The following is a 27483-nucleotide window of genomic DNA, read 5'->3' as shown; positions in this document are numbered from 1 at the left end:
AGGTTGGATTGAATGTCTAAGGTTGCTTCTAGTATTGACAGTCTAATTTTACCACATCATTTTTCAAATACTCATTCATCAGAGTGACAACCTGGTACTACTCACCAGCCTTACTTGCATTCATTCCTCTTTGGGAAAGCATGTGTGAAATGAATGACGCCTTAAAACTACCAAATGATTCAGTGAGAGAGCTGGGATTGCAACACTACTCCCAGGTATCTTATTTAACCTCAACTAAACATGTCTTTTTATAATTTTCATCTCTTTATCATCAATGGAAGGGGAAAACTGATTTCACCCAAATTGAAATATGGTGAATGCAAAGATCTCCCCGGGTTTAAAAAAACAGCAACAAATGTTATTGATTTTTCAGTACTCTGAATCAAGTAAAAGTAGTGTGGAGGAGATTTCTTTCTCAAAGACTGCCCGAGACAGAAGCTGTAATTGGGTCTTCTTCCTGCTATACTTCCTGTTCAGAGTGCTATTTGACTCTGAAATCTCATGTTTTTTCTAATGATTTTTTGTCCATTTTTGTTAATTCCCAAAGAAATATATCAGCAAATCAAGTCAGAGTAATAAATATGTGGTTACATATTAACACTTTAAAAAAAAAAGAAAACCAAATCAGACTCTTCTAAGTAGAAATTCCCAAACAACCCTTAAAGATCATTTTAAGCAATCTTGATGAATACTATTTATGCTGATAAATTGCTTTAAGATGACTTTTCATATTCTTTCACAAAAGACTGCTAATACATTTAACTTATTCTACAGATGATGAAAGAAATCTCAAATAGACTAAAGAAAAGGAAGACCATTTAAAAAGTGATTCAAATGAAGTGATTACATTTCAGAAAATTAAGGAAGGCCCAGAAATGGAATGTTTAGATACTGATTTTTCTATTCCATTGCATGGATTGGAAATGCTGTAAATAAAGTCATTTCTGCTGGACAAACATTTTCATTAGGGAAATAACTCCTGAATGGGTGACCTCTGACACCAAGAAACACAGAACCCAGATACTTATAAAAGCACAGTAACTTGGGGCAGCCAGGTGGTTCAGCGAGTAAGAGCACCGGCTCCAGTGTCGGGATGACCTGGATCGAATCCCGGGCTCGGATACTCAGCACCACACCCAGAAATAACTGGCCATGTAACCTTGAGCAAGTTACTTAACCCCAATTGCTTAAAAAAAAAAAAAGCACAGTAACTAGAATGCCCTATATCAACTCATATTTTTCCCACTATCAACTTCTGCTCGGCGGGGAAAAAAGCAACAGTGAATTCCCTTGGCAGGCAGCATACCATTGGCAACCTCTGAGCTGGTCAATAAGTAACTACAAAACAGTGTCTTGCAAATTTCTAAATTTACTTGGTGTACAGGGGGCTAAATAGAAGAAGCCTGATAATATTCTGAAAGGGCCTGTAACCCTGAGCTAGGTACAACTGTGTTTAAGACTTTTTACTGCTTGAGGCAGCCAGGCCTCTTTGATGACCACACAGTGAAGACATACACATCTCTAAGAGGAACAAGTTAATTGCACAATAGTGTTGTAACTTCCAGCAAGGCAACAGGTCAACCAGTCATATTTACTCAAATGGTTTCTGATAGAGATGACACAGACTTTGCTCTAGTGTAATTCTTCATTCTCCCCACCACTTCACCCCCTATTCTCAATCACCTAACTACAATGCTTTTATGGAAATAACACAAGGCTTAGCAGCAGTGAGATTTTATCTTAAACGGAAACCAGGCTAAACTACAAAGAGGACTGGGTTCTAGTCTTAGTTCTGCTACTGAATTAGCCACAGAGGTCCAGTCTGGTCCCTTCAGCTCTCTGAAACTGTTTCCTCACTGACGAAACAAGGGAGTCATTAGAGTGAGGGACCTCTCATGTCCTTTTTAGCTCTAGAATTCACGTTGTATTACTTGCTAACATTTTAAGACTTTTCTTACCACCTTCAAGGAGAAGGGCACTGTGATAAGAAGACACTCAACAGGTAACTGTTAACTGACTGGAAAGTGACTGATCTCTCCTTACCTCCAGACCCCTTTGAAAGGCATTTTTGAGTTATATTCAGGTCATTTGGCCATTGGGCTGAACAACAGGTCTTGTTCTCAGCTCTACTATCAATTTTCCTATTCCCTTCTTTAGGCCTTACCTTCTTTAATTGCAAATTATAGCTAAATACATAGAAAATATTTGATAATTCTGATTATCTAGGTTCTTTGCCTCCCCCCCCACCCCATTTCACCTGGTTTTCTAGGTGGCGTAGCAGATAAAGTGCTGGGCCTGGAGTCAGGACGATTCAGTCAACTTTCTAGTTGTATGCCTCTAGGCAAGTCACTTAACCTGTTTGCCTCAGTTTTCTCATCTGAAAAATGGGGGTACCTACCTCCCAGGGTTTTTGTGAGGATAAACTGAGATAATAATTATAAAATCCTTAGCAAATGCCTGGCACATAATAAGCACTAATGTTGGCCATCATCACCATCATTACTGATGCATGTGGTCAGGGAGGAGGTATGAGGATGAAATTTCAATCATTTCCTCTTGCTCTCTGTGAGCAAAATATATTCCTAAAGTATTGTATTTTTTCTTAATAACTACTAAAAATAGGGCAGTTTTGATCACTACATCTTCACAAATCTACCTGTTCAAGAGTATGAACCATTCAGCAGAAACTTAATACATGGCTCCTTAAGTTAATCCTTGCCTTCTGACTAGAGTTTCATGTGTCTGGGGTGTCCATTTGTCTTGGAGGTCACTTCTCTCCACAGGCAAGCTCAGGTCAGTAACTGAGCTGATTTAAAGGACTTTTGCAAATAAATTTCCAAACTGGATTTTTGGGGGGAATTTGGAATAAATGCAAGTGGCAGAAAAGAAACAGAAATTTCAATAGTAAGGTACCTTTCCCCACTGGCTTTTACCCGTTGATTAGCAGGGAAACTGCAAGTAAATTAAATTACTCATTTTTAGTTTTCAATACTTTGAAAACACTAAACTACTGGCATTGGCACTGTTTCCTTGGGAGCCAAGAGTAAAAGTAATATAAATCATATTAAACAAGCCAGTTTTCAAAGACCTTGTGACTTCCTGAGGCATCACATTTCATAGGTGTAAATACATAACTGAAACATTAACTACACTGTAGTGCTTACAAAATGCAGGAAATCGTCAAGTGTCAAAAGTGTCATTTTAAACATTTATCACTGATCTCATCACAATCCTCCTGACTCATTTCATACACAAGTCTATCTTGTTATCCATTTTGGAAAAAGAGCTTTCAGACAATATCTTTGAATTTTTCCCATTCACATTTATGTTACACAATCTGATTTAATTTGTATATTATAACTATAATGTTTTGATGCCTGATTTAAGTGACCAGGTCACATACCGTCCCTGAGGAAGCTTATTTAGAACACAAGAAAAAGTGAGCACCAGATTCACTTACTTTGCTTTTCTTACTGCTGGACATTTTATTCTTGATGTAGCTGAAAGTGCGACTGACTTTTGTTCCACTTTTCCCTTCAAAATCTTTCTTGGAGGGGCTTTGTGGAGGAAAGCTAAAGACCTGTTCAGTTACACTAAAAGAAAAAAAAGTCCATTTTAAAAAGGGAAATAATATGTGACATAACCATCTAAATTTTTCCCCACATGATCCTAATTCTGTCACTTATTATTTAAACCACAGGTCAAATGATTCATAACCTTATATTAAAAAAGAAAAGGAAATAATCAGATAGTAGAGAGAAGTTATGGATATTTGCATAAGATTTTTAAAAATTAAGATGGAACATAAACTACAATGCCCTCTGCTGCTGAGAAAGGAATTCCTATTCTCTTATGAACAATTAATATTTAGTACTACTGTACTACAATGGAATAACGATTGCATTTATGTGGTACAGGTTTTTCTTGTTCTGTTTTGTTTTCTTCTCTTTTCAATCTGGCAATCACAGGTTCAGAGTAAAAAACAAAACAAAACAAGTCACAAAACAAAGCTGTGTTATTAAGTATCCCGGATTTTTCTTTCAGCTAATACTAATTAGGAACTAATTCTAAATACTATCTCTCAAACAAGTAAATGGTAAGTTTGTGTTGGTTTTTTTATAGTTTATTCACAAGTATGATTACATATAAAATACTGACAAGTCTGGCTTCTACTGGCTGTGCTACAAGGAGTTAATGTTGGTTAACTATCACCAGAACTAAATCCAAAATCTGTAGTGAATGAATTAAGCCTTTATAATAAATAAAGGCCGAACCAAGTGTACAACAGACTATACAATAAGTTTCCTGAGGGAAGGAACTGAAATCTGTATCGCTACTTTGTTTACAATGACTGGTGCAGCTGATTGAAAAGACATGTGATTATACAAGATTTCTTCCCTTGAGACCATATTATGGTCCAGGTCTGAAGAGGGAAATAAGAAATTAAAAGGCAGTTTTTACATGTAGGTGAAATCTTTATCTTTGGCATCATCACATCAGGTTCAATCTACCAATAAATGGACTTTTTTACAACCTAGAGGAATTTACCTTGGTTATCTCCCCCAGTACAGAATATGGAAAAAACAATCCAAAGTAACAACTATTCTATTTTGAAAGGCAAAAAAAGTATAAGACCATTTCCCCAAGATGTTCCAGGATTCAGGGAAAAAAAAGATGCCAAATAAGATCAAATAGGAACACAAATATTTTTCTGTATAGCAGTAAGCCATTATAGAATCCTCTGTGAAAAGGAAATTTTTGTAAAGCAGAGTTATGAAAATATCCTTAATTTTGTTGCATTCAAAACTATTAATCTCAGTAATTTGAAAAAAAGTATCAAAAAGCAAGGAAAGAACAGTATGCAGTGATGTGCCGTATCTGCCAGTATATTTGGAAGCACAGCTATTAGAACTGAGAAATATACACATTACAAAGTGGTAGAACAACATGTATTTACATACAATAATTATAGAACAAAAACCTGTCAGATAGTTCTCTGCATGATTACTTCCATAAAACCTCGTAGAAACAAAAATAAAATTTTGAAGACACTCATAGGTTCAAATGCCTCAGAGTAAAAATTTTTTTAAAGGAAATAAGATTTCAGAAAAAGGGGCAAATATTGATGCGATTAACTTAATTCTACTACTGTGAATCACCATCTAATGATACCTGTGACCTGATTAGACAGACAACTGCTTTGAGCTGCCAGTTCTTCACTGTATGCCCCAAACCAATCTAATAACATCAGAGTTTCTGCAAACTGACTTCAGGAAAGGTGGGGGGGGGTAACAAAAAGAAATACATAATACCTTTCAGTCAGATTAGCGCTGGTACTGTGGAAAGGTCGTGAATCTGAAAAAGACACAAGGAAGAAGTTAGAATATAAGACTTCTTGTAGTTAATATGACAGACAGAGCCAAAGCAGTACTAGGAATAAGTATGTTGAAATTCAGTATCTGATGCCTTCTTGTTCTAAACATGCAAGGGGAAGGAATTAGACAAAAGAATTCAAGCTGATGGCAATGATGAAGAGTGACTGCTGTGCACTGTCACCTGTGACAAATGAATGGCATGGAAAAAATACCTTATCAAGAAATGTTGTGATAACATTATAATACATCTGTTAAAATATCTTCAGAAGCCACAAAAATTGTACCTTTTATTTTCTGTAACAGGAAGGATTTACTTGTTTGTTTTTGTTGATACTGAGTTTCTTGGATGGCCATTGGTCAATATTACAACTTGGTTAATCAAAGCAGGAATTAAAGAAACATTTTCTAGTAATATCCATTTGCTTCTGCTCTGTTAATTTTGCCTTGGTAAGCCCTTATGTTGGAAATAACTTATCCTCTGAGTCTGTCAAGTACCTGAGAATTTTAGAAAACATGGACTGGAAAAAGGGCTGGACTACAAGCCAGATGACATGGTGGTTTTAGCCTTGCTTTCCCTTCAATTAAGACATGTGGCCACAGGGAAATCACAACCACTGAAGTCTCAGTTTTCTCCTCTATAAAACAGTATTCCTTCCACCTTAAGATGAGTAAACAAATTATTTTTCCCTTCCCTATAAATGAATCAGTCTAGAGATCAAAGCAGGGCAATGGAACATACTAAACTGAACCAAATACGAACGCACAAAAATCAGAGCAATTAAAATCAATATAAGCATTGTTCCTTTTAATTACACTTTCAGGGATGATATGGCAGAAAGGCCATAATTACACAACGGAAACTATCATTTCAATGTTTAAATGTCTAGTTGTATCGATATTTTTTGTATACAAAACACTTTAGTAGAGATAGTATGCTCAGCTCACTTGCTGCAATAACAGGGGAAGACACTTTTCAATTAGATTTCGAGTAACATTTTGCCAAGTGAATCTTACTTCACTGTGAATGAAATTACTTTTCAAAGATTACTTGGGAAAAATCACCACTAGAGTTTCGTTAGTCATAGTTCTAGTGTCTAACATGCTCTAGGAACTGGATAAAAAAAGAGAAATGTGGGACAGAAAACTTTCAAATCATTTCTAGACACCCAAGAGGTTTCTCTGCACATGATTCCCCTTCCTCCGTTGAGGACCTTCCTATTTCCATGATGCACATCAGGATCAAACTGTGTTTTAGCTGCAAGTACAATGGTTGAAGATCCTAGATCCTCCTCCTTCACTCCTCACACCACCCCACCCTGGATTCACCTCTCTGGGTCTCAGTTCCCTCAGTTATAAAATGAAGTGGGGTGGGCAAGGGGCAGACTAGATTATATCTAAGATCCCCTTCCAGTTCTCGTCATGTTACCAGACAAACTAAGTGAGCAACACTGTGTTTTGGTTTATAATTTTATTTTGGAGGCATTAAGTAGCACTTAATATGCCGGTGGACCCTTTTTCTATTTCTGATAATGATATGTGTGTGCCATAAAAGTATAACTACTCTGGGGAAATCTTAAGTTTCTTGAAATCTTGAAAATGAATGTTAACTAAATTCTCACAAGTCCCTGAGCATGAGACATTTTTTTTTTGTGGTGGTGGAGGAGGATTTGCCTAAATCTGTACAGTCATTAAGTGTAAAATCTGGGATTCCAAAAAGGTTCTAGAAAAGAGGCAGAACAAAACAGTAATAGCAGTTATACAGCACTTCTAGCTTTACAAAGGGCTTTACATATATTTTCTCCACTAAGCCTTACAACAACTTTGTGAGGAAAGTACTATCAATGTTATTATCACAATTTTACAGACTAGGAAACTGAGACTTCCAGGGAATATAAGTGATTTGCCCAAAACTACAATATTATTAAGTGTAAAAGCTAGGATTCCAAATAGAGTCTCTAATGGCCCAAAGTCTAGTGTTCTTTCTACTATACTAAGCTCCCATCTTTAGTAGAGAAGACTTATGAAACAAGTTACCAGCCCCTTCCATATATATCTCCACTAGCAATTTCTTAAACTCTAAACTCTCAATCACTAAACTCCTCAATTATGAGAAAGACAAGTCAGTGATTACCAGAGAAAAGAAACAAACTATCTTACAAGAAAGTTCTGTTGACAAAGAAACTTGAATAAGTCCAGATGATATTTCAATAATGCTAAACTTTAGAAAGAAGGGCAAACAGATCACTCGAATCAAGATCAGTTTTGAGAAACTGAAAACCTTTTATTAAAGCTCCTTCAAGTTAGGAATGAGTCCTCCCAAAGAAAAGTAGTCTTGGCATATTATAAACATAATTTTTGCAATAGAGGAGATAACCATTTACACCTCTCTTTAATAATCTATAATGAGACTCATTTGGGTAAAGTGGGTTCCTCCCAATTCACAAAGTCTGCTAACAATCTGAGGCCCTGTAAAATCTATCAACTAGGTACTATCAGGTAAAGATTTACCTATCTGTAAGCTACAGCTTACCCACAGGACTAAAAAGAAAAAAAAACAAACTAAAGTTTTGAGAGACAAAAAAGATACAGTAGAAGGAAAATAAAAGTGTACACCTAGCAATTCAGTGGTTTGATCCCAAAGCTAAGGTACTGTTCTTAAAATGGTCTCATGATGGGAAGGAAAAAAAAATCTACATTCTTACTATGGAAAAAAACATAAGGGAAGGTGAACATTTTATATGGTCAAATAAAACAACAACAGCAGCAATAACAACAACCTCTGTGTGGGTTAGTATTTAGGATTAGAAATAAAACCCAAAGGACACTTAAAAGTTACTTCTTCCTCAATGTCTTTGGAGGTATCCAGCGTTTAGGAAGGATTTTATTTCCCAGAACCTGGGATTGCCATGAAATGCCATGATATCAATGAGCTATGGGATGAACACAAGGACTCTTAACAGTTTCACCTAATTTACAAGGTAAAGCATGAAAACAGGTGGCTCAGGTAAGCCTCCCAGACTACATGCAAAAGGACAGGGTAAGGGATAGGAAAGCTTTTGCTGTTTGCTAAGTGATACAACCTCTACAGCAATGACAAAGAAGGCCAGGCCCTGCAGAAGAGCTGCTGCACATTCAAGTTGCTTACTTACTATGCAACTTCTCCTCTTCATCACTGGAAGAAGAGCCAAGAGAAAAGACAGTTTTAGACTTAAGGAGAAGTGGAGAGATGCTGATGGAGAAGGAAATCCGCCTTGCTGGCTGTGTCTGCTCCTGGGCCTCTGAGGAGTGGGTTAACAGAAGGTGTTAGAGCATGCATAAAAACATGCAAGCAAGGAAAGAAGTAACTAAAATGCACATTCTTCCCCCCCTCCCCCACACCAAAGTGCTGAAGTTTGAAGTTAGGTAATTTAAAAAATGGCAGTGGAGGGCAAAGAGTGTGTGTATATGTTCTTTTTTGCTGAAATCCAAGATCACCCCTTTCTTAGGTAACACTATGAAGTGATGGACTTGTATTGCCTGAGTTTTTTAAAAATAGGTACACAGGAACCTGGGGGTCTATGAACTTTAAAAAAATATTTTAATAGTAATATTTCAAAATAATTGGTTTCCTTTATAATCCTATGTATTCTATGCAGTTTACAACATTATTCTGGGATAGAGACTGTAGGTTTCACTAGACTGACAAAACAAATCACTTGTTAGTTCATCAGCCTAAAAGGTTAAGAACATCTGAATTCCAGGTCACATTATATATATGGACATTTCTCCATTCTTCCCTTTAAAATTCTGCCCAGCAGGGTTCTCTGTTATCCACTGGACATTTTTAGGAGAATGAGAAAGAAGTCAAGTCTCAAGGCAGGGAGATCTATAAGGCTCTTTGCAGCCAAGGAAAGTTAGAAAATGTGACTGAAAATGAAAAACACACATAGGTTATATTAGAATTAAAAAGGAAATCTTATTTCATGGAACACTAAGCAGGATAAAACCAGTGTGCTCATTTGTAGGCACATGGAGAGGTTAAAAAGTATTTTAAATAGTGTTAATTTGAAAGAGGTTCGCTACGTGGCACTCTCTAAATTGGATTTACCTCTTTCCTTCAGAAACCGTTTATAAAGTCTATATGCATTTTACTGTTTTCCATTCCTTTCCAACGAATGTATGTAGTTAGGCATAAATATGTAATTTACAGATATACACATGTGTATTTATATATATGCATGTGCACACACACATAAAATATAATTCTGTATATACATGTGTGTATGTAAAATACTTAATTTTATATATTCATGTAATGTATATGTATATATGCAGTTGTACATGCATGTATATCCATATTTATACACACACATATATACACATATAAAAACCTTGCCTTAAAGAGTTTTCAAGACTGAACACATTTGTTTTTCTTTGCTTCTATCCAGTTATCAAAGCCTACATATTTGAATTCTTCATATAACTAGGCTAAAATGAAATAATCTGATTGCAAATACATACATTTATGGATATAAAAGCAGAATAATTGACATTAAATTTCTCATAAGGTCTGATGTCTTTTTAAAAGGATGTGTTCTGATTTCTTGTCATAAAGGCTGCTATGTGTGTGTGTGTGTGTGTGTGTGTGTGTTTGTGTATGTGGGTGGCTGGCATATATTCTATACAAATAAGACGGTTAAGTTCTTGAGACAGATTTAACTGAATCAGACAGCTTTCAGTTTGATAACAGTGGTCCACACAAGAGAACTAATGTACCCATCCATCAAAACACACAAGAGGAACTTAACAAGCTCCTACCTACAATCAATTATATGTAAACAACCCCTCAATACAAGCCCTGTTCGAAAACTGTGCCTCATAAAAGGATAAACCCAACGTTATAAGCAAGCTAATAAGGGAGAGAATAAATCTAACATTAGGAAACAAATTGGAAAGATTTGTAATAGTAATAATAATTAATAATAATCACTAGCACTTAAAGAGACTTTTAAAGTGCCTCACATGTTATCTCACTTGATGATTACAATGATAGCTAACATTCACACAAGGTGTACCAAAATTCTTAAGACTTTTAGGACAACTTGTGAATGTTTTAAGGTTTGACAAGTACTTTGTTTTCTCCTTAGATCCTCACAACAACTCTATGAGATAAGTGATGTTATTCTTTCACATCTGATGGATAAAGAAACTGAGGGTAAGAGGTGAAGTAACTGATCCTGGGTAGTCTTGAGAAAAGATTTGAACCCGAGCACTTAATCCACTGCCTTGTCACCTCTTATGAATGGATAACCAACTATGATTGACAATGTTCTCTTTATACTTTTATACTCATGTTAATCATGAGTGTGTATAAGATCACACATCAAGAGCTCAGAGTTCACCCTTTCACAGATGAGGAAACTGAGGCACAGGGAGCTTACATAACTTTCCCAAGGTCACACATGTTCTAAGTGTCAGAAGCAGGATTTGAATCCAGGCTGACTGACTCAAAGTAAGGGTTCACAATACTTCCAGGGCCACACACAAAATTACCAGCATATCTACTGCTTGGGAATGCATATGCTGTGCTCAAGGATAAACAATGGGGAGTTTCATTATCACAGGCACCACCTCAGAGAACCCATATGGAGGGCATGGGGCAGTAGTAAACAGGACTGCTAGACTTGGAGTCAGAGGAGACCACAGTTAAATTCTTAACTCTGACAGGTATGAGTTCTGCTAGCTTGGTCAACCAACTCATTGAACTTCATTTTTCACTAAGCTACATCTCCATAGTGCCCTGGAAACCCCTTCATCCTAGAAGATCACTTCAGCCCTAGAACTCAGACCTCTTAAGTTACCTACATCCCATGGCCTCTCCCTCTGACCGAATGACTCCTTCTGGAAATCCAGTATATAGAATGTTCCCAGGCCAGTCATCTCATTGTTTCTCACCAGGCTACCCTTACTCGGGACTTCTATATAATGCCCCAGAAACACGCTGGAAGACCATACACCCCAGTATTCCCTGCCCCCTCCATCCCTGCCAGCCTTCCAGCTTTTTACTTATGTCTGCACCCTCCCTCCCCCCCCCAAATGTAAGCTCCACACTGTCTTCTTGTTTGTATTTGCATTCCCAGGGCTTGGTACAATGTCTGGCAGAGAGTAAGTGCTTAATACATCCTTGCTGATTAACTTCTCAGTCTCGGTTTCCTTTTCTGAAAAAATGGGGATAGATAACCACACAGGGTTAGGAGGAAAATGTTTTCCAAATCTTAATATATAAGGGTGAGTTGTTATTTTATTACCCTTCATGTACCCAAGGAGAAACCTAATAATAGTAACAGGTAACATTTATATAGTGCTTTAAGATTTGCAAAACATTTTACATATATTATCTCATTTGGCATCTTCCTGTTCAGGAATTTCTTTGAATGCAGAGAAGACAAAAGTACTGTCTGATGAAAGAAAAAGAAATGCTGAACACATTTCCTAAAGCAGGCTTGAGGTGGAAGTAAGTTCTCCAGGACATTATCCCACACAATTTAGTTCTCATATGATTTCCTAGGAAATCTGTCTTTGAATAAACAAAATGTAATCATCCCGCTCTCCACAGAACAGCAGATTAAAGATCTGATTATGGGCTATCACTCTTTCCCCACCTTTTATGGTTCCTTGGTAATAGCTTGGCTTTTTTTCATGGCAAATGGTATAGAAATATTTTAGTCACCCCATTTGCACAGTATTTTCCTCTGCATCAAAAGCTTTTTGAAAGAGATCCTGGGCTTGAAATAATGCTACAAGTCTGTGCGCTTTCCAATCTGGCTGACTCCCTAACTAGACATTCCAGACAATAGCTCAGCTGAGATGCACTAATTTTCAGAAGGGCTCAAGCGTTAACAGTTCTCAAAGAGCAGGGTATATGTCAGCCATTTTCTTCAGAAAGAAGTAGACATGGTAAGGACAACAAATCAGAAGTCACGGATACAAGGGTAATTTTAGAAAGAATTCTGTTCCTAAACAATAGTGCTCATAATGAGACACAGTCATTGGGAAAAGGCCTCTGGCCAACATTCTCATTTCTTTATAATTGTTTAATGTGTGGTCAGAGAAAAATGAACCATATAGCACTGCAGCAATTAAGAAAATTACTTTTCACTGGGAATCACAAACCCAAATCATATCGAATTTACTTGTAATAATCCACCCATCAGAACATTTGAAGTATCATTAACACTTAGTCTTCTCAAGAACCCAATTTTCCCTTAGGCTTTAAAGGCAATTAAAAAATTTTAATAATGTTGAGTGCCAGGCCTGGAATTAAGAAGACCTAAATTCAAATCCAGCCTCAGACACTTATTAGCTGTATGACCCTAGGCAAGTCACTTAACCCTGTTTGTTTCAATTTCCTTATCTGTAAAATGAACTAGAGAAGGACACAGCAAACTACTGCAGTATCTTTGCCAAGAAAACCCTCAAATGGAGTCACTAAGAGTTGGACACAACTGAAAACAAAATTATGTCACAAATACCGCCCCCCCCCCCCAGATATTATCATAGGCCAAGAGATAGAGGTAGAGTGTTTAAGTGTTTTGGAAATGTGAACTTCACAAGCCAGTGGCGAATTAAAACACAAACAAAAAACTAATCTTTGGTCTTCTATTCTGATGCCTAAGGCACACTACCCTTTAATTCGAGTTTTGTTGTTCTACTTAAAGTCAGAATTCTGTCTCCACAAGGGCTTATCATTTTTTTCAGGTCAAAGCACAAAACATGATGATCAGTCAGGAAAACAAGCCTAACAAGTAACTAAGTGTGTATATGTATGTGTGTTACAGGGAAAAGGGATGGAGGCAGCGGGGAAATGGGAAGCGGGGGGAGGTTGGAGAGGTTAGAAGTTGAGGGATAGAGGAAGAGTACAGGAAGGGATGACTTATCATTTAAATATAGTAGCCAGTACAGGAATCAAAAAGAAAAAGGCTAGTCAAGACATTTATGAGCTAATCATTCAAACCTGTGCAAAAGTGAGTAGTGTGGGCCACACGGTGAGAAACAACTTTTGATAAAAACGATTAAAATCTTACTCGAAGCTCAGCTATTGATGGCAGTCTGCTACCCTCTCAATTCCCTCGGTGAGCCTGAGCAGAAAATTTCCCAGCAACAGGAAGAAAAGCTATATGTTGCCAGGAATTGTGGCACTCTGAGTGAGTCCATTTTCTGGGAGTTAACTGTGTTATTTATAGTGTTTGGTTAGCAACTGAAGACCTGGCCAAAAAATTGTTTTGCTTCTTTGGAAGAAAAATAATGAAGTGTTTCAGCTATGAAGGGAAGAGAGAGTCACATAATATAGGATAAAAGATCTTCTCCTTACTGGACGTGTCCCAGTGCTGTTTCTGTTGCTAAGGGGCCCTATCCATTAAGACCACATGCTTATTAGTCATAGTGACAGGGTTCTGACAATAAGGTTCTCTCTCCCTGTTAAGCTCTAGCTATTCAAAATCCACCAAAGCTATTTATTTATTTATTATGCTGTAAAGTTATTCATTTATTACATCAGCCATAGTAAATGCCAAAATAAAGACCCCCCAAGAGACTGTCCTTCTAATATAACTTGTCACATTATGTCTACATCTTTGAGTGGACATTTTTGGGTTTCTTGGATTTGCCACCAGAAACAGTGGTGAGTGAGTCAAAAGGGCAAGACTAATGTCTGAGTGGTTATCTATTTGAAAAGGAACAAATTACAACCTCACTATGAAATGTACTGTGAAAAGAAGGAATAGCTGTCCAACTCACTGTTTTTCAAATTAATTTTCAGGTATTTATTTACTACCTGCTTCAGGAAGGGCACTATGCTAAAAATGCTTCAGGGGACAGATATGACATAGGTCTTGTGCTCAAAGAATTTACCATCTACTAAAGGGGTAAGACAAGAACAGAAATAACAGCAAAGTATCTCAGCTAACATAAGGAGACTAGTTCTATCAAAGAAAAGTGAAGAAATTTTAATCCCTCAACAGTCTTGGTGCTATGTATTTTGTCCTTTCGGCTCAACTTGAGGAATTTCCCTCAGAAACCTGAAATTTCATTTACCTGGCACTCTCTCTACTTTCCATGGGATAAGTGAACACCATTTTGCATTCTAGATTTAAAAAATTCCCCCTATGGATTATCTGTCTTTGAATTACTAAAACGTAGGGGCCATGACTGTTTTGCTCTCACTGAAGGAATTCTGGAGTATACTAGTTTTACTCAAAGTATTACATATGCACAAAAGATTTTTCATTATAAATGGCCTTGAAAAAGGGACAGGGGATAGGAATTGGAGCTTTTATTTCACTGGTACGGGGAACCCTTGGATGAACAAGTACCTGCTACCCATGCAGGTCTGGGCTCTAAGACGTTAAATGACTTGCCTTGACACAGAGCCAGTATTTGTCGTAAGTGGAGCTTTACAGTTCACAATCTGCTATTCCATGCTTCCTCTCCAAAAAAGGGGGATAAAAACTCAGTGGAGCTCCTCAAAGCTCAGGTTATCTTGTAGGTGATCTTAATACAATTTCCTTGTTACTTAAATCCTGAAAGTATATAGGTCTATACATGGAATTATTTTTATAACAAACACCTTCAAATACAACAATATGGAGATATCTTAACTGAGAAAAACTATTTTAAGTTTAATCAGCACTGGCTGCATTAGAACTAGAGGCAAGAGAAATTCTCAGTTTGGGTAGGAAATAGGTAGGCATATATGTATAAATCAAGTGACACTTAAAAAGGTCAGCTCTGCTTAAAGATAGAGTATTAGGCAGAGAAAAGAGAAAAACAACAAGGTTGCAGAAGGTGATGCCATTATACTTTTAAAGAAAAAAAGTGATTGAAAAACTGTATACTTACTGTCCAGTCCAGGATGGCTAATTGTCATTAATGAGATGGATTTTGTCAGTGGAGAAGAAATGGCCGACGTACAATAATTAAATCCCTGTTGCTTGGATCTCTGGCGTGGCTGTGGAACAGAGCACAACAGTATGTTCTAAGTACCAATGCTGTTACTTCCCTCAACAATTTATGGTTCAAATGGGACTAGTTAAAATTACTATAGTTAGAATATACTATAAATGGAAAATGAAAATGTTTGGAAGGAAATAATTCTTAAAGGTAAAATTTTATTTATGCAAAAGGAAAAACAAAAATAATATTTAGAAATGTCCACTTTCTTTTGTCTCTCCTTTATTTGCTTTACCCTCTACTAGCCTATAAATTTGCATAAGGAAGTAGTTCTCATTTCTTAGAGAGAGGTTCTCTTAGGAAAAATCTCATTTCTCCTTTCCAATGACTACCAGTCTCTTCAAGCAGTAAACTGTAGAGTAGGAGTCCATGAATAATGAATGGCCAAGGAAAACACTGTACTCATTTAAACTCAGATGTAATAACCATGACATATTTAAGAAAAAAACTAATATATTTATATGCTTTGAAAGGCTAAAAAGGCTAAAATTAACAAGCATTTATCAATCACTTAGTATGTGTCATGGACAATGCTAAATCCTGGGGGCACAAAAAAGGGGCCAAAACAGTCCCAACCCTCAAGAAACTAACAATCAAATGGGATGGTGATGGTAGAGGCAGTGGTGGGGTGATAACAAACTCACCTATGTACAAACATGATATACAACAGATAAATTGGAGATAATCTCAGAGGGAAGGTATTAAGATTAAAGAGAAAAGGCTTCTTGTATAAAGTAGGATTTTATCTGACACTTGGAAAAAGCTTATGTTCTTAAAATATCATTTATTTGGAATAGGTTAAAAGCAAAGAACATCTTCATTTCATAGAACTAAAAGTAAGGCACATGGAAGTTTAAAATGGCTTTGCCATTATCACAAAGTAAATTGAATCTTGAAATAAAATCTAAATCTCTTAATTCCATCTGAAAATTAGGCTGTCCTATCAGGAAATAAAGTTGACTGATTTTGATGAGTCTCCAATTCTCTGGTAGAATGAATGAACATTAGAACTGGAAAGCACCTCTGAAGCAGTCTAGTCCAAATTGTTACACCTAACATAGGATTCCATAGTATGCCACCATGGACAAATAGTCACTCAGCCTCTGCTTATATTCCAGTAACAAAAAACTCACTGCTTTTTATGATAGTCCATTCTATTGTTGGATGTTTCTAATTAAGGTAAGGTTCTTAGTCATACTGGGCCAAAATCTGTCTTCTTGCAACTTCCTCCCATTAGCAATCTACTCAGTGTGACAGAAATAGCAGAAATCCACTCCTTTCATTTCTCCTAAAAACAGAATATACCTCGCCCTATTTATGTTATGAAACCTGGGACAAACTCAAACTATAGTTAAATAGTGCTCTGAAATTTGAGAGGTGATTTTAATGAAAGTGAAATGAAGGTGGTATCATATTGAACTTTTCTTAGAAATGACTCAACCAAATGCACAAGGAGAGGGTTTAAGTAGCATAAGCATCCTCTGATAGATAAGGAAAGGCTGTCCCCATTTGGGAATAGATTAGTAGAGAAGGCTATGCAAGCCAAGATCAATAATTCAATGTAATTTTAATTTTTTTAAACTAGGAGTCCATGTCATAAAGTGTTATATTTTAAGGATAACAGATTTCCAGGGCTAATATAGTCCTTATTGAAAAGACAGTCGTCACTTATCAAATTCATAAAACAGCTGTCTTAGAAAAGGGATTGCAAGTAATAGTTAAGAAATGAAGATCTTCTAATTTCCCAACCCAATTATTTTCTTTCTCTTCATTTTTCTGTTTCTTATCATCACTAGGTCAAATAAATATAATAAACTGTTTCAAGTGAATATACTCTGAACATAGTTTTACAAATACAGCTTTCAAAAAAAATTAAGACTAGGGCATATAAAAGAACAGGCAGAATGTTTAAATTATTTTAAGTCCATAGACTGATTTTTAGTAGATCCACTCCAATTTCTCTAAGGCTTTGCACATAACTATATATTCTTATTCTGAAGGCTACATTTATGAATGTAAATGCAGGACCAAAGAGTTATATGAAACCTTTGACACTGGGCCTTTAAATAGCTAAAGAAAAAAAAAATCAAAAGTGCCATGCACAAAAATTCAGGCATGGAGAGAAAGAACAGGTATTATGATAGCATATTTGGCTATCATACTCAACTGAAACTTTTCTCTGCAAATGTGCCAATAATCTATAACAGTGAATCTGATGGTACTTTTTCAGTCCTCAATTTTCTTGACCTCCCTACAGCATCTGGCACTGTTGAGACCCTTCTCCTCTCTCTTCTCTGGCGTTCCATGACTCTATTCTCTCCAGTTTTTCTACATCTAATCACTGCCTAACAAAGGCTCTATCCTCAATCTTCTTCTTCCCCTCTATATTCTCTCGGTGATCTTATCAGTTCCCATGGGTTTTATTATCATCTCTGTGCACAGTCACTTGAGCTCCAGTCTCACATCACCAACTACCTATTTAACATTCCAAACTCAATGTGTCCAAAATGGAATTCACTATCTTTACCCTCTTTCAGTTTCCCCTATTTCTGCTGAAGGCACCAATATCCCTCTAGGTTCTTACGTAGGCATTATTTTGGTTTCCTCACTTTCATTCACTCCACATAGCCAATCAGCTGCCAAATCACAAACTCAGCATGATTAAAACAGAAATCCTTATACCCCACTCTGCCCCCCATGGCTTCCCAATTTCCTCATTTCGGCTGAGGACACCATTTTCAATTTCCTTCCTACTGCCAAGGCAGCCTCACCATTTTCTTTGACTCTTTACTCTCCCTTACCACACCCCCACATATGCAATCACCTGCCAAATCTTGCCATATCAACCTCCAGAGGTCCTCTTGCATCTGTCCTCACTACTAAAAAATTATTTAGAGGGAGCTAGGTGGTGCCATAGTGCACAGATTGCTGAGCCTAGAGTCAGGAAGACTCATTTCCCTAAGTTCAAATCTGGACTCAAACACTTACTACCTATGTGACCCTGTGTAAGTCCCTTAATCTCACGCTCTCTCTTCAAGTCAAACTATCATTCTTGTTCTTCCTAGATGACTGTACGACCTCTATCTCTGTCTTTTCCATATGCTATCCCCTATGGCTGGGATGAACTTTCTCCTCTTCTCCTCCTTTTAAAATCCCTTACTTCCTGACAAGACTAGGAGAAGTCTTTCCCAATCCTTGCTGGTGCCCTTCCTGTTTATTTGTATATACTTTTGTAAGGGTATAATGCTTTGTCTGATATAAATTCTTTTAGAGAAGTAACTATTTCCTTTTTGTCTCTGTATCTTTGCCACTTGGCATGTAGTAGGTACTAAATAAATGCTCATAACTCAGTCTCTTATTTAAATTAGTAAGATTTTATTGGTAGGGTTAGTGGCATAGACAGTTTCCATAATTTTTACACTAAAACAAAAACTGTAGCTTTTTTGGGAGGGGGGAGCAAGGAAATTGGGGTTGAGGGACTTGCTCAAGGTCACACAGTAGGGTGTGAAGTATCTGAGTCAGGATTTGAACTCAGGTTCTCTTGACTCCAGGGCCAGTGCTCTATTCACTGTGCCACCTAGCTGCTCCCAGAACTATAGCTTTTTAAGCTGTGGAGAACAATGACATAACTACAAGGCAAGAAGATCAAGAGTGTGGACTTCAAAAAAAAATCAATGTAAAAAACTATCTTTACTCATATTTGGGAAAAAATATATTATAAAAAAAAGAACATGAGCTCAAAGCTCCCAAGTCACAAGCAAATCAACAAAAATTTATTAAGCATTTACTATATAACTGCAAGAAGTTCCACACAAATAAGATACACGGAACATGGATTGAAGGTCATCTCAAAGGGAAGGCACCAGTATTCAGGGAGAAAAGGAAAGACTTCTTGCCAAAGGTGAGATTTTAATCTAGAAGTGAAGGAAGTCATGGAAGCCAGGAGATGGAGAGACTTTAGGCCCAGAGGACAGCCAGTGAAAAAGTAGAGTCAGGAGATGGAAACACAAATAAAGGCCTTGAACAGATAACTTAACGTTGTAGAATATGTATTTTTTACCAACTACTTGAGGGGGGAAAAGTAATTACAGGATAATGAAAAACTAATAATGGTTTCTAAAGCACTTTAAGGCAAAAGAAACGAGCCTCTGAAGTGTGAAGAATTACTACCATATCTGGCAGTGAGGAAAGGCCTCCCAGAGCAAGGAGAAATAGCCTTAAAATCATAGCCACTTTCCTAATTAAAGGAGACCATGCCGGGCTACTCAACTATATGTAAATTACAGCCTAGAGTTGCCATAATGAGTAAGCTTTAATGTACTGGGTCCTATCAAGTAAAACAGAAAAAACTCTTTTCCTTAGGCAGCAAGCCTCTTACCTATATTGTTCCCCGCTATCAAGTTAGCTCTGGAGTAATAAAACACACATTCCTAAATTATCTTTTCAGAGCTAGAAACAGTCTTACCTTGTGGTCAAACATGTTGTGCTCTCTCTGGTCTGACTCCAGGTCTTCTTCAGTGAGTGACACTAAAGAGTCACCACGTTCCTCACCACTGAAGGGACTTCGCCTCAGCTCTTTTGAACTTGCAGAGTTTGCATCCAAAGCTGAGGATGTCTTACTGCTGTCCCCAGCTCCTCCAGATAGGCCTTCTAAACTGAAACTGAATAAGGGTCACATAAATTAATCTCTGAACCTTAAAAAAAAAGACACCTCAAATGCATGAATCATGTCAGGTGGCCACTACCAATTACCCTATCATTCTTTTGATGTTTGTTGGTATGTTAAGCATGGAGTTAAGACTGCAGAGAGTATTCCTCCAAAGCTCTGGATGGGTTTGTGATACCTCTCCACTCAAGTCTCCTAATTTGTCCTTTTCTAATTCATCCAAAGCCATAAACAAAGTACTTGAGAAGGACGGTTGAACGAAGGAAGCCCAATTCACAATTTTTTTTGATCGGCCAATAGAATTTATCTTTTGGCTCATGAAGTAACAATTATAAAAGAATGTGTGTGCTTCAATGTATACCCGTTGCTTGAATCTATTGCCCTGTTGGCAGGTAAGTTATCAAACTGTGGACATCTGTGTCTGTAACCCTCAGTAGCCAAACATGGCAATGTGGTTTGGTGTTCTAAGTGTATTATTTATAATCTTGAAATAACCTATTAATTTTTCAGACACAGCTCATCATTGAGGGGTTTTAGTCTGTATCAATGAAGGGTACACACACCAAAAAACAAATAAAAATAAAAGATATGCTGGAAATCAATATAGGTGATTTACAGTCCAACTGACAAGCACTTGAAATAATAAACGCATTTTTGTGTTTCCTTCCCAAACAGAGAAAGTATTGCCGAAAAATTTTTTAAAAACCACACAGATCTGGCCAGCCAACACCAATGCTGTAGGCTTCCTGGGAACTGTTAGTTGCAGACAGACACATACCACCTTGAAAGCAAAAGCTGCTAATCACCTTTGATAGAAAGTTATCACATTGGGGCTTTTACATTTCACCACTGGCAAAGGAGAAGGAAGATATACTTAGGAGTTTTGATATTCTGAATAGGAGTTAGGAGCCAAATATTTTATTTGGGGGAGTCCAGGATAATTTTTGCATCTAGAAAGTGTCACATAATTAGCTTATTGCAAACTTCTTGAGAATGGGGAGAAAAATAATTTTTTTTCCTCCTGGGGATTGGCTGGGCCAGAAAAACAAAAAGAAATCTGCAACAACAACAAAAAAACACAATGGAAACTTCATTAAGATAAATCACTGTGCCTGCTTTTGTAGTTAGTAACTGACCAAAAAGTTCTAGGTTAGAACTCATTGGATCTAGGTTTGATTTTGTGCAGGAGTACTTCTACTCAGGAATCACTATACTTAAACCATATGTGTGTGTGCAAGTTTACTAGCTGAAAAGTGTTTTTAAAATAAACTATATATATTGTTATATAGTCTATACTATATAGAACATGAACCAATTAATTTTCCTAAATACTAATGTAATCATTACCAATGGCATTCTCAGTAATATTCTGAGAAATTTAAATAGGCTGAGAATAAATGTGGAGACACTGAAGAAGAATTCTGGTTCTTCACTGGATGGGAATCTTAAAAGCTTAAGAATCTGTTGTCACAAGAAAGTTTAATTCTGAAGTTATCTTGACAAATAGTTGGCTACTCATGAAGGAGAGAAATAGGTCAATGGACTAGAGGTAAGATTATGTGAAATAAAATGCCATAAAAAATTAATGAATTTGGGAACAAAATAGAACCACATTTCATTTCCTTTCTTGGCTCCTCTCATTGCTAATCTTTCAAACTCCTAAGGATCTTGGTGTTAGAACAAAGGGGAAAAAAAAGCATTCTACCACGGCCACACTGATACATTTTTCTTAGGTAACACCAATTCTAAAGCCACTAAGGACACACAGATTGCATTTGACTAATGCTCAACTCCAGAGCCTCATACCTACAACTAGGTCAGCAATGCCAGGAATAGAGGAACATACCTCCAAATGAATGCAAAGTGCTCATAGAGAAAGCAGGCTTGCTTATACACATTCCAGCCATTGCAGAACTCCAAGCCAAAAGCCGAGACTTTGCCACACTTCACAGTGCCCCCATTTGGCTACTAGACATGTAATGATACCATACCTTCTACAATTAAAGTCAGCACTCAGGGCAGCAGAATATTGTACACCAGAGGGACACCAGCTCATACTAGGTATCAAAGGCAGAAAAAGAAAAGTGGGGAAAGACCAAGGGTGTACAGACATTACTAAATTGCAAAAGAAAGGAGGATAGAGACAGCCTAACATTTAATTTTCAAAAAAGTTTGGGAAAGTTACATTATTTTAAAGATTTAGAAATGGAATAGACTGATAGACTGAGATTTACTTTCTTTATTGATCACCCAAAGATCAATTGGCAACAATTGTATAAATACCTACAAAAAAGTATATCAACCTGAACTATGGGAGAGAGATTTCAGTTCAATGGTCATCACTTATGGCTAAGAAGCAGCCCAAGGACACAAAATAAGATTAGCACTTGGCATGCTGCATCTCATGGGCAGCATCTTGTTTTATAAAGCTAAGATAGAATTTTTATTGTTGAGTAATGACTGACCATGCCATCACTCATTCTCATCAGACTAACCTGACATCTAAATTTCATATAATATTTACAAGACTTTAAAGAAATTATATTACCTTTTCTTAAAAAGAAAAAAAAAAAGAATCCTGTGTTTGAAATATGCCTGCTAAGGCTCAAGTGTGCTTCTATGCTGTCCATGCAACCTTCCCCTAAAAACATTCTTTCTTTCAAAAAGGTAAAGCAGAATTTGCTAACTTAGTGGTGGCCAGAATTCAAATCAAACAATAACAAGAATCAATGCCAACTCAACAAAAGTACTCAGTGAGAGGGCAAATTAATTCACAGCCTACCTGTTTTGTTTTGCTTTTTTGGAGGGGGGGAAGGCAGGGCAACTGGGGTTAAGTGACTTGCCCAAGGTCACACAATTAGTAAGTGTTAATTGTCTGAGGCTGGATTTGAACTCAGGACCTTCTGACTCCAGGGTTAGTGCTCTATTCACTGTGTCACCTAGCTGTCTCATGATTTTTTTTTTTTTTAGTGAGGAAACCTCAACAATTTTTTTTTACCTTGACATTTCTGGGAGTAATTCAGGAACTGTTATTTTCAAAAAATAAACTGTTGCTGCCTGAGCTTTCAAAGGTCCTCTGAGTGATAATGCTGTTTTGGAAGATAGAGGGGTATGGATAGCTCCCAAGTAATTGATTTTAAAAGTTCATTTAAAGAAATAAGAGAGACATGAATATAACATATTCAACCCAGATTTCTCACCTGAATCTTACAAAGGCAGGTGAGAACATTGGAATATGCTAGGAGCTACTTAATAAGCTTCTAACCAGAAATGAATGACAGTGAATTTGTCTTGGGGAGTAATACTGAAGACAGGAAAGGGGTAGAGGCAGAAGGCAGCAAAATGGAGGGGAAGAAGAGAATAATCACTTTCCTCACAACTCTGTAAAATAATTAAACTGAAATAGAATATCTTTTAAATCAGATTAAATTTGTAATAAAAAAATGCTTGAGATAACAAAGGTCTTGATTCTATTCAAAAGAGATTCTTAAAAAAAAACCCTAGATATAGACTAAGTTAGATCAAGGTTATTACATAAGAATAAGCAGAATCTAGCATTTTCTTTATATGCATAATAACTCAATCTCTGACATTAAAAAGAGAATTTTCATCATCAAAACATGTTATGCCTGGATTGGTTTATTCTTTCCAGGTACACCTCATTTAATGATAATAATACTTAGCGACCTCAAAGGTTCTAGATATACAGATTTCAGGAAGCCTTGGCTACTTTAGATCTCAAAAAGCATATAATGCATTTGGTAACATGTCACATGTTACAAGCTGAACTTATATACAATGGTTTCTCCTATTTGTCTTTTTGTTATATACCAAATTCTTGGTCTCTTTCATGTCAACATAGGATAGCTGGAGTTGCCACATTTGCAAATAGACTATCTTCAGGGACCTGTCTCCTATACTATAAGCAAGTTCTTAATTCACACTTAATGAATGCATATTTATAGAGAGCTTCCCTGACATACGAGTCAGACAGGACCAAAAGCACTTGAAATAGCAGTCTCTCTCTCTCAAAAAAAAAAAAAAAGCAAAGTCCCATGGGAGAAAAGTTCAAAGAAGGTATGTACTGACTAGCTCTATGATAAAACTATAAGAGAAATTATTATAACCCAGGGACAGCCTACTAGGAAAACTTAAGCTTTACATTTAGAAACAAACCTCATATATAAAACCTAGAATCAAAAGAAACTTTTGTTTGAAAAGCATGGGAAAACATGAGTGTCAATCTCTTCAGCTGAGTTTTAAGAACATACCTTAAAAATGCTGGCAAATGGGGCAGCTAGGGGATGCCGTGAAAAGAGCACTGGCCCTGGAGTCTGGATGACCTGAGTTCAAATTCGACCTCAGAAAGTGATACTTACTAGCTGTGTGACCTTGGGCAAGTCAATTAACCCCAACTGCCTTGCCTTCCCCCCTCCAAAATAAAGGAAAAAAAAACTGTTGGCAAATAAGCTTATATACTAAGATCAATAGAACCACTCCTTTTAGGGAACTTAATGTTTACCAAACACTAATGGGAGATTCCATGAATTAAAAAGTGTAGAGGAAATGTTACATCTATCTTTTAATTCTGCAAAGCCAAATAAAGACCAATAACAACAAAACACAAAGCAAAGCAAACCAAAATCTATTCCTCTATTCTTAAAGTTGGAAATATGATAAGGCTGGAAAAAACCTAAGACCCTGATAGTCTTTTTATTTTGCTTTCTTTTTGCTGAGCTCTGGGCTTAGGTAAAGACGGCAGGTGAAGAAGAAAGAACGAGAAGAAAAATGAACATGAAAGAGCACAGTGAAATAAAAACTGGTCAGTGTTAGGCTGGGTGATTTCCTGGCAGGGAATTAAATGGAAAATTGGCCTACTGGGCTACCAGAAACAAAGACAAGGTTACCTACTCTTACAGGGTTGGTACTAGGTTTAGCACCAATCTTCAAGCTAGGTATAGTCATTGGATTCTACAAGAGAAGGACCCTAATAAAGTTATTTTCTATACTAATAACTCATGGTAAGAGATATACTTTTCATTTAGAAAAAAGACAAAATTAAAATAGAAGACTTTTTTTTTTAACATTTAAAAAGCTATTTCACACTGAATGACTATCAGTAGCTAAAAAGGAAAGGTTCTTTTCTTATAAGAGATAATTTGGCTTTTAAACTTTTAGATTTCCTCTAAACCTGGATTAAGTAGAATGAGATGCTTGTTAGTACACACTCAAATGCAAAATGGTTAGTTAGTTAAGTTAGTGGACTCTGTACCTTCTCCTATGAATGGGAGGCCTCCTTACAACATCCCCAAGAACTCGCAATGAACTGAAAATGAATCATGTACACAAGTCAGAGAATGAAGTGAGACAAAATGAATACCAATGCATGAAATATACAAATACAAAACACAAACTGGGGAGGAAAAACAACTCCAACAGAGAAGGAGTATATGAAACCTCAAAGGAAAAGGATGAGGATTGGAAAGGACATGCAAACCCCAAAAGGCCTAATTTCTTTTTTTGAGAACTATTTCACTGCCCCCTCAGGATGTGCCTCTGAAAGGCAAATACATTCCAATATTAAAGTCCAAGGGTAAATGGGAAGAATGAAAAAAATGCATTCCATTGATCTTGCCATTTTTTAAAAAGGCTTAAAAATTCAGATTATAGTATATGCATGTAAATTTGTACCAATCAAGCAATGAAGCTCATCATCTACTGATAGTTGGGACCTAATTCCTCTGTTGGAGGCTGTCTTTTTTTTAAATGAACACATAATTCAATCATTTAGAAGTATTCTATCTTCTCACAAATTCAGGCATTCAGCTTCTAACCAAATCAATCAAATTTTGCAGATGTCTCAAAAATCCCCTTTGTTTAGCAGTAGCCATAGCTCTCTTACTTTCTTAGAAATCCTTTAATAGATTCAGTACCCTAAAAAAATCCCGTCAGTATAAATGAGTTATGGACTTATCTTCAGTTTCTCATAAATCTACTTTTATCTCTATGGTTTTTGTTGATTATCGAATAGATGTGATTACACACATACACACACACACAATCTGGTTATTAGAAATTCTTATAGAACTATGCATTACCAAAAGCTAGTAACAGCACTAAGGTTCAGGAATCTGAGACTCATTTGGTTGTTGAGGGATATAGTATTGGTTCAATACATTTTAAAAAAAGACTAAATGAATTATTTTCTGTAAACATTTAACTCTCCAGAATTAAACAGAGTAAAATATAAAAATAATCATTAATCATGTTTAAACATGGAAAAATAATTTATATAATAAAAAAATAATCTAGAACTATAACAGTGAAATTACTTCTGGTTGCTGAGTGTAAGAGGGACATAAAAACTCTAGAGAAGAGCAAGTAAAATGGTCAAGAGAATTGAAGGGCTGCCATATGTGAAATAACCTGCCCCCTTCCCTCAATTAGACAAAATTTTAAGTCTTCAAAGGAGGGACTTGGAGGAGGAGGGAGAGGGAATGATTATGACAGAGCTTCTGACTAGGATGATGGCATGGTTTTCTTGATTCCCAAAGTTTAAGAGAGATTAGGGTATTTTGAGGAAAAACTAAAGGAGATATCATTTCATACATTTCACAAAACATATCTCCAAGAGCTAATACTGGCTAAAATAATAAATACTTCAAGAAGGATTCAGAGATGTATATGAATAATAGACTCAGAAGTTTTTCTAAGTTCAGAGATAACTCATTTATATTAAAATATCAGGGCAAGCAACGGATGTAGGAGGAAAAATCCCTAGTTTGCTTAAGTTTAATATCATAAAAGAAAACTGTCTTGCCATAGAATGACCTCTGAGAAGAGAAAAAACACTGACCTTGACAGGAAATTTCTTTAGAATCATAAAGTCACAGAACTTGAGACTTGAAAAAAAGATTCTTAATCAGCATATAAGAGTGTGTGTGTGTAACAATATAAAATGCTAGTACAAGCAAGTTTCAGTAGGTAAGATTTGGAGAAATTTTTTTTGCAAATTTAGGCTCCATCTCAAATATACATAAACATTACTTATCACATGAAATATTCAAGGCCTGCTAAATGTAAAATATTAAAAATGGCAGTATCACACAGCAGAGAAGAAAAGAGGATCTAACCCAAAGGTCCTGCTTTTTCCACTGACTACAGCTGTGTGGTCTGGACAGTCACTTCACCTGTCGGGGCATCATATCCTTATTTGGTAAGATGGAAATAACAATGGGTTGGACTAGATGGCCATAAAGTCCCTTCCAACTCTAAAATTCTGTGTGAAAGCCTTCTTGATCCTCTCTCATATGAATGTGGAAAGGAATAAAATGAAAATTTTACGTGGGAACAACATGAAAACAACCAAGTACCATAATAAATGTAAGCCACTGATGTCATATGAATAGATTAGACTTGTAACCCAAAAATTCTTAAGAGATAAGGTAACAAGAA

The 27483-nt window shown here is 36.5% G+C and overlaps 1 protein-coding gene across 6 annotated transcripts in view; it reads right to left on the bottom strand.

Moving 5' to 3' along the window:
- Positions 1-27483, bottom strand: part of AKAP13 (A-kinase anchoring protein 13) — a 399825-nt gene that overhangs the window by 56563 nt on the left and 315779 nt on the right. For 4 of the 6 annotated variants that reach the window (XR_011170310.1, XM_069098536.1, XM_069098533.1 and 1 more), the window contains 6 exons: positions 25301-25354; positions 22020-22085; positions 19828-20023; positions 15252-15360; positions 5313-5355; positions 3461-3593 (listed from right to left, as the gene is read on the bottom strand). Coding sequence is in view for 5 of the 6 variants with exons in the window: in XM_069098536.1 (XP_068954637.1) it covers positions 3461-3593; positions 5313-5355; positions 15252-15360; positions 19828-20023; positions 22020-22085; positions 25301-25354 (601 nt within the window). In the remaining variant the exon portion in view is untranslated. The remainder of the gene's footprint in view (positions 1-3460; positions 3594-5312; positions 5356-15251; positions 15361-19827; positions 20024-22019; positions 22086-25300; positions 25355-27483) is intronic. The other 2 variants (XM_069098534.1, XM_069098535.1) reach the window with 2 other exon arrangements.

The sequence above is a fragment of the Petaurus breviceps genome, unplaced genomic scaffold (assembly GCF_028583685.1).
Source record: "Petaurus breviceps papuanus isolate PSGF00001 unplaced genomic scaffold, PetGlider_PUasm1.0 37, whole genome shotgun sequence".
Taxonomy (NCBI): Eukaryota; Metazoa; Chordata; class Mammalia; order Diprotodontia; family Petauridae; genus Petaurus; species Petaurus breviceps.
Note: the sequence above shows the minus strand (reverse complement) of the source record. Positions and strands in the feature narration are given on the sequence as shown.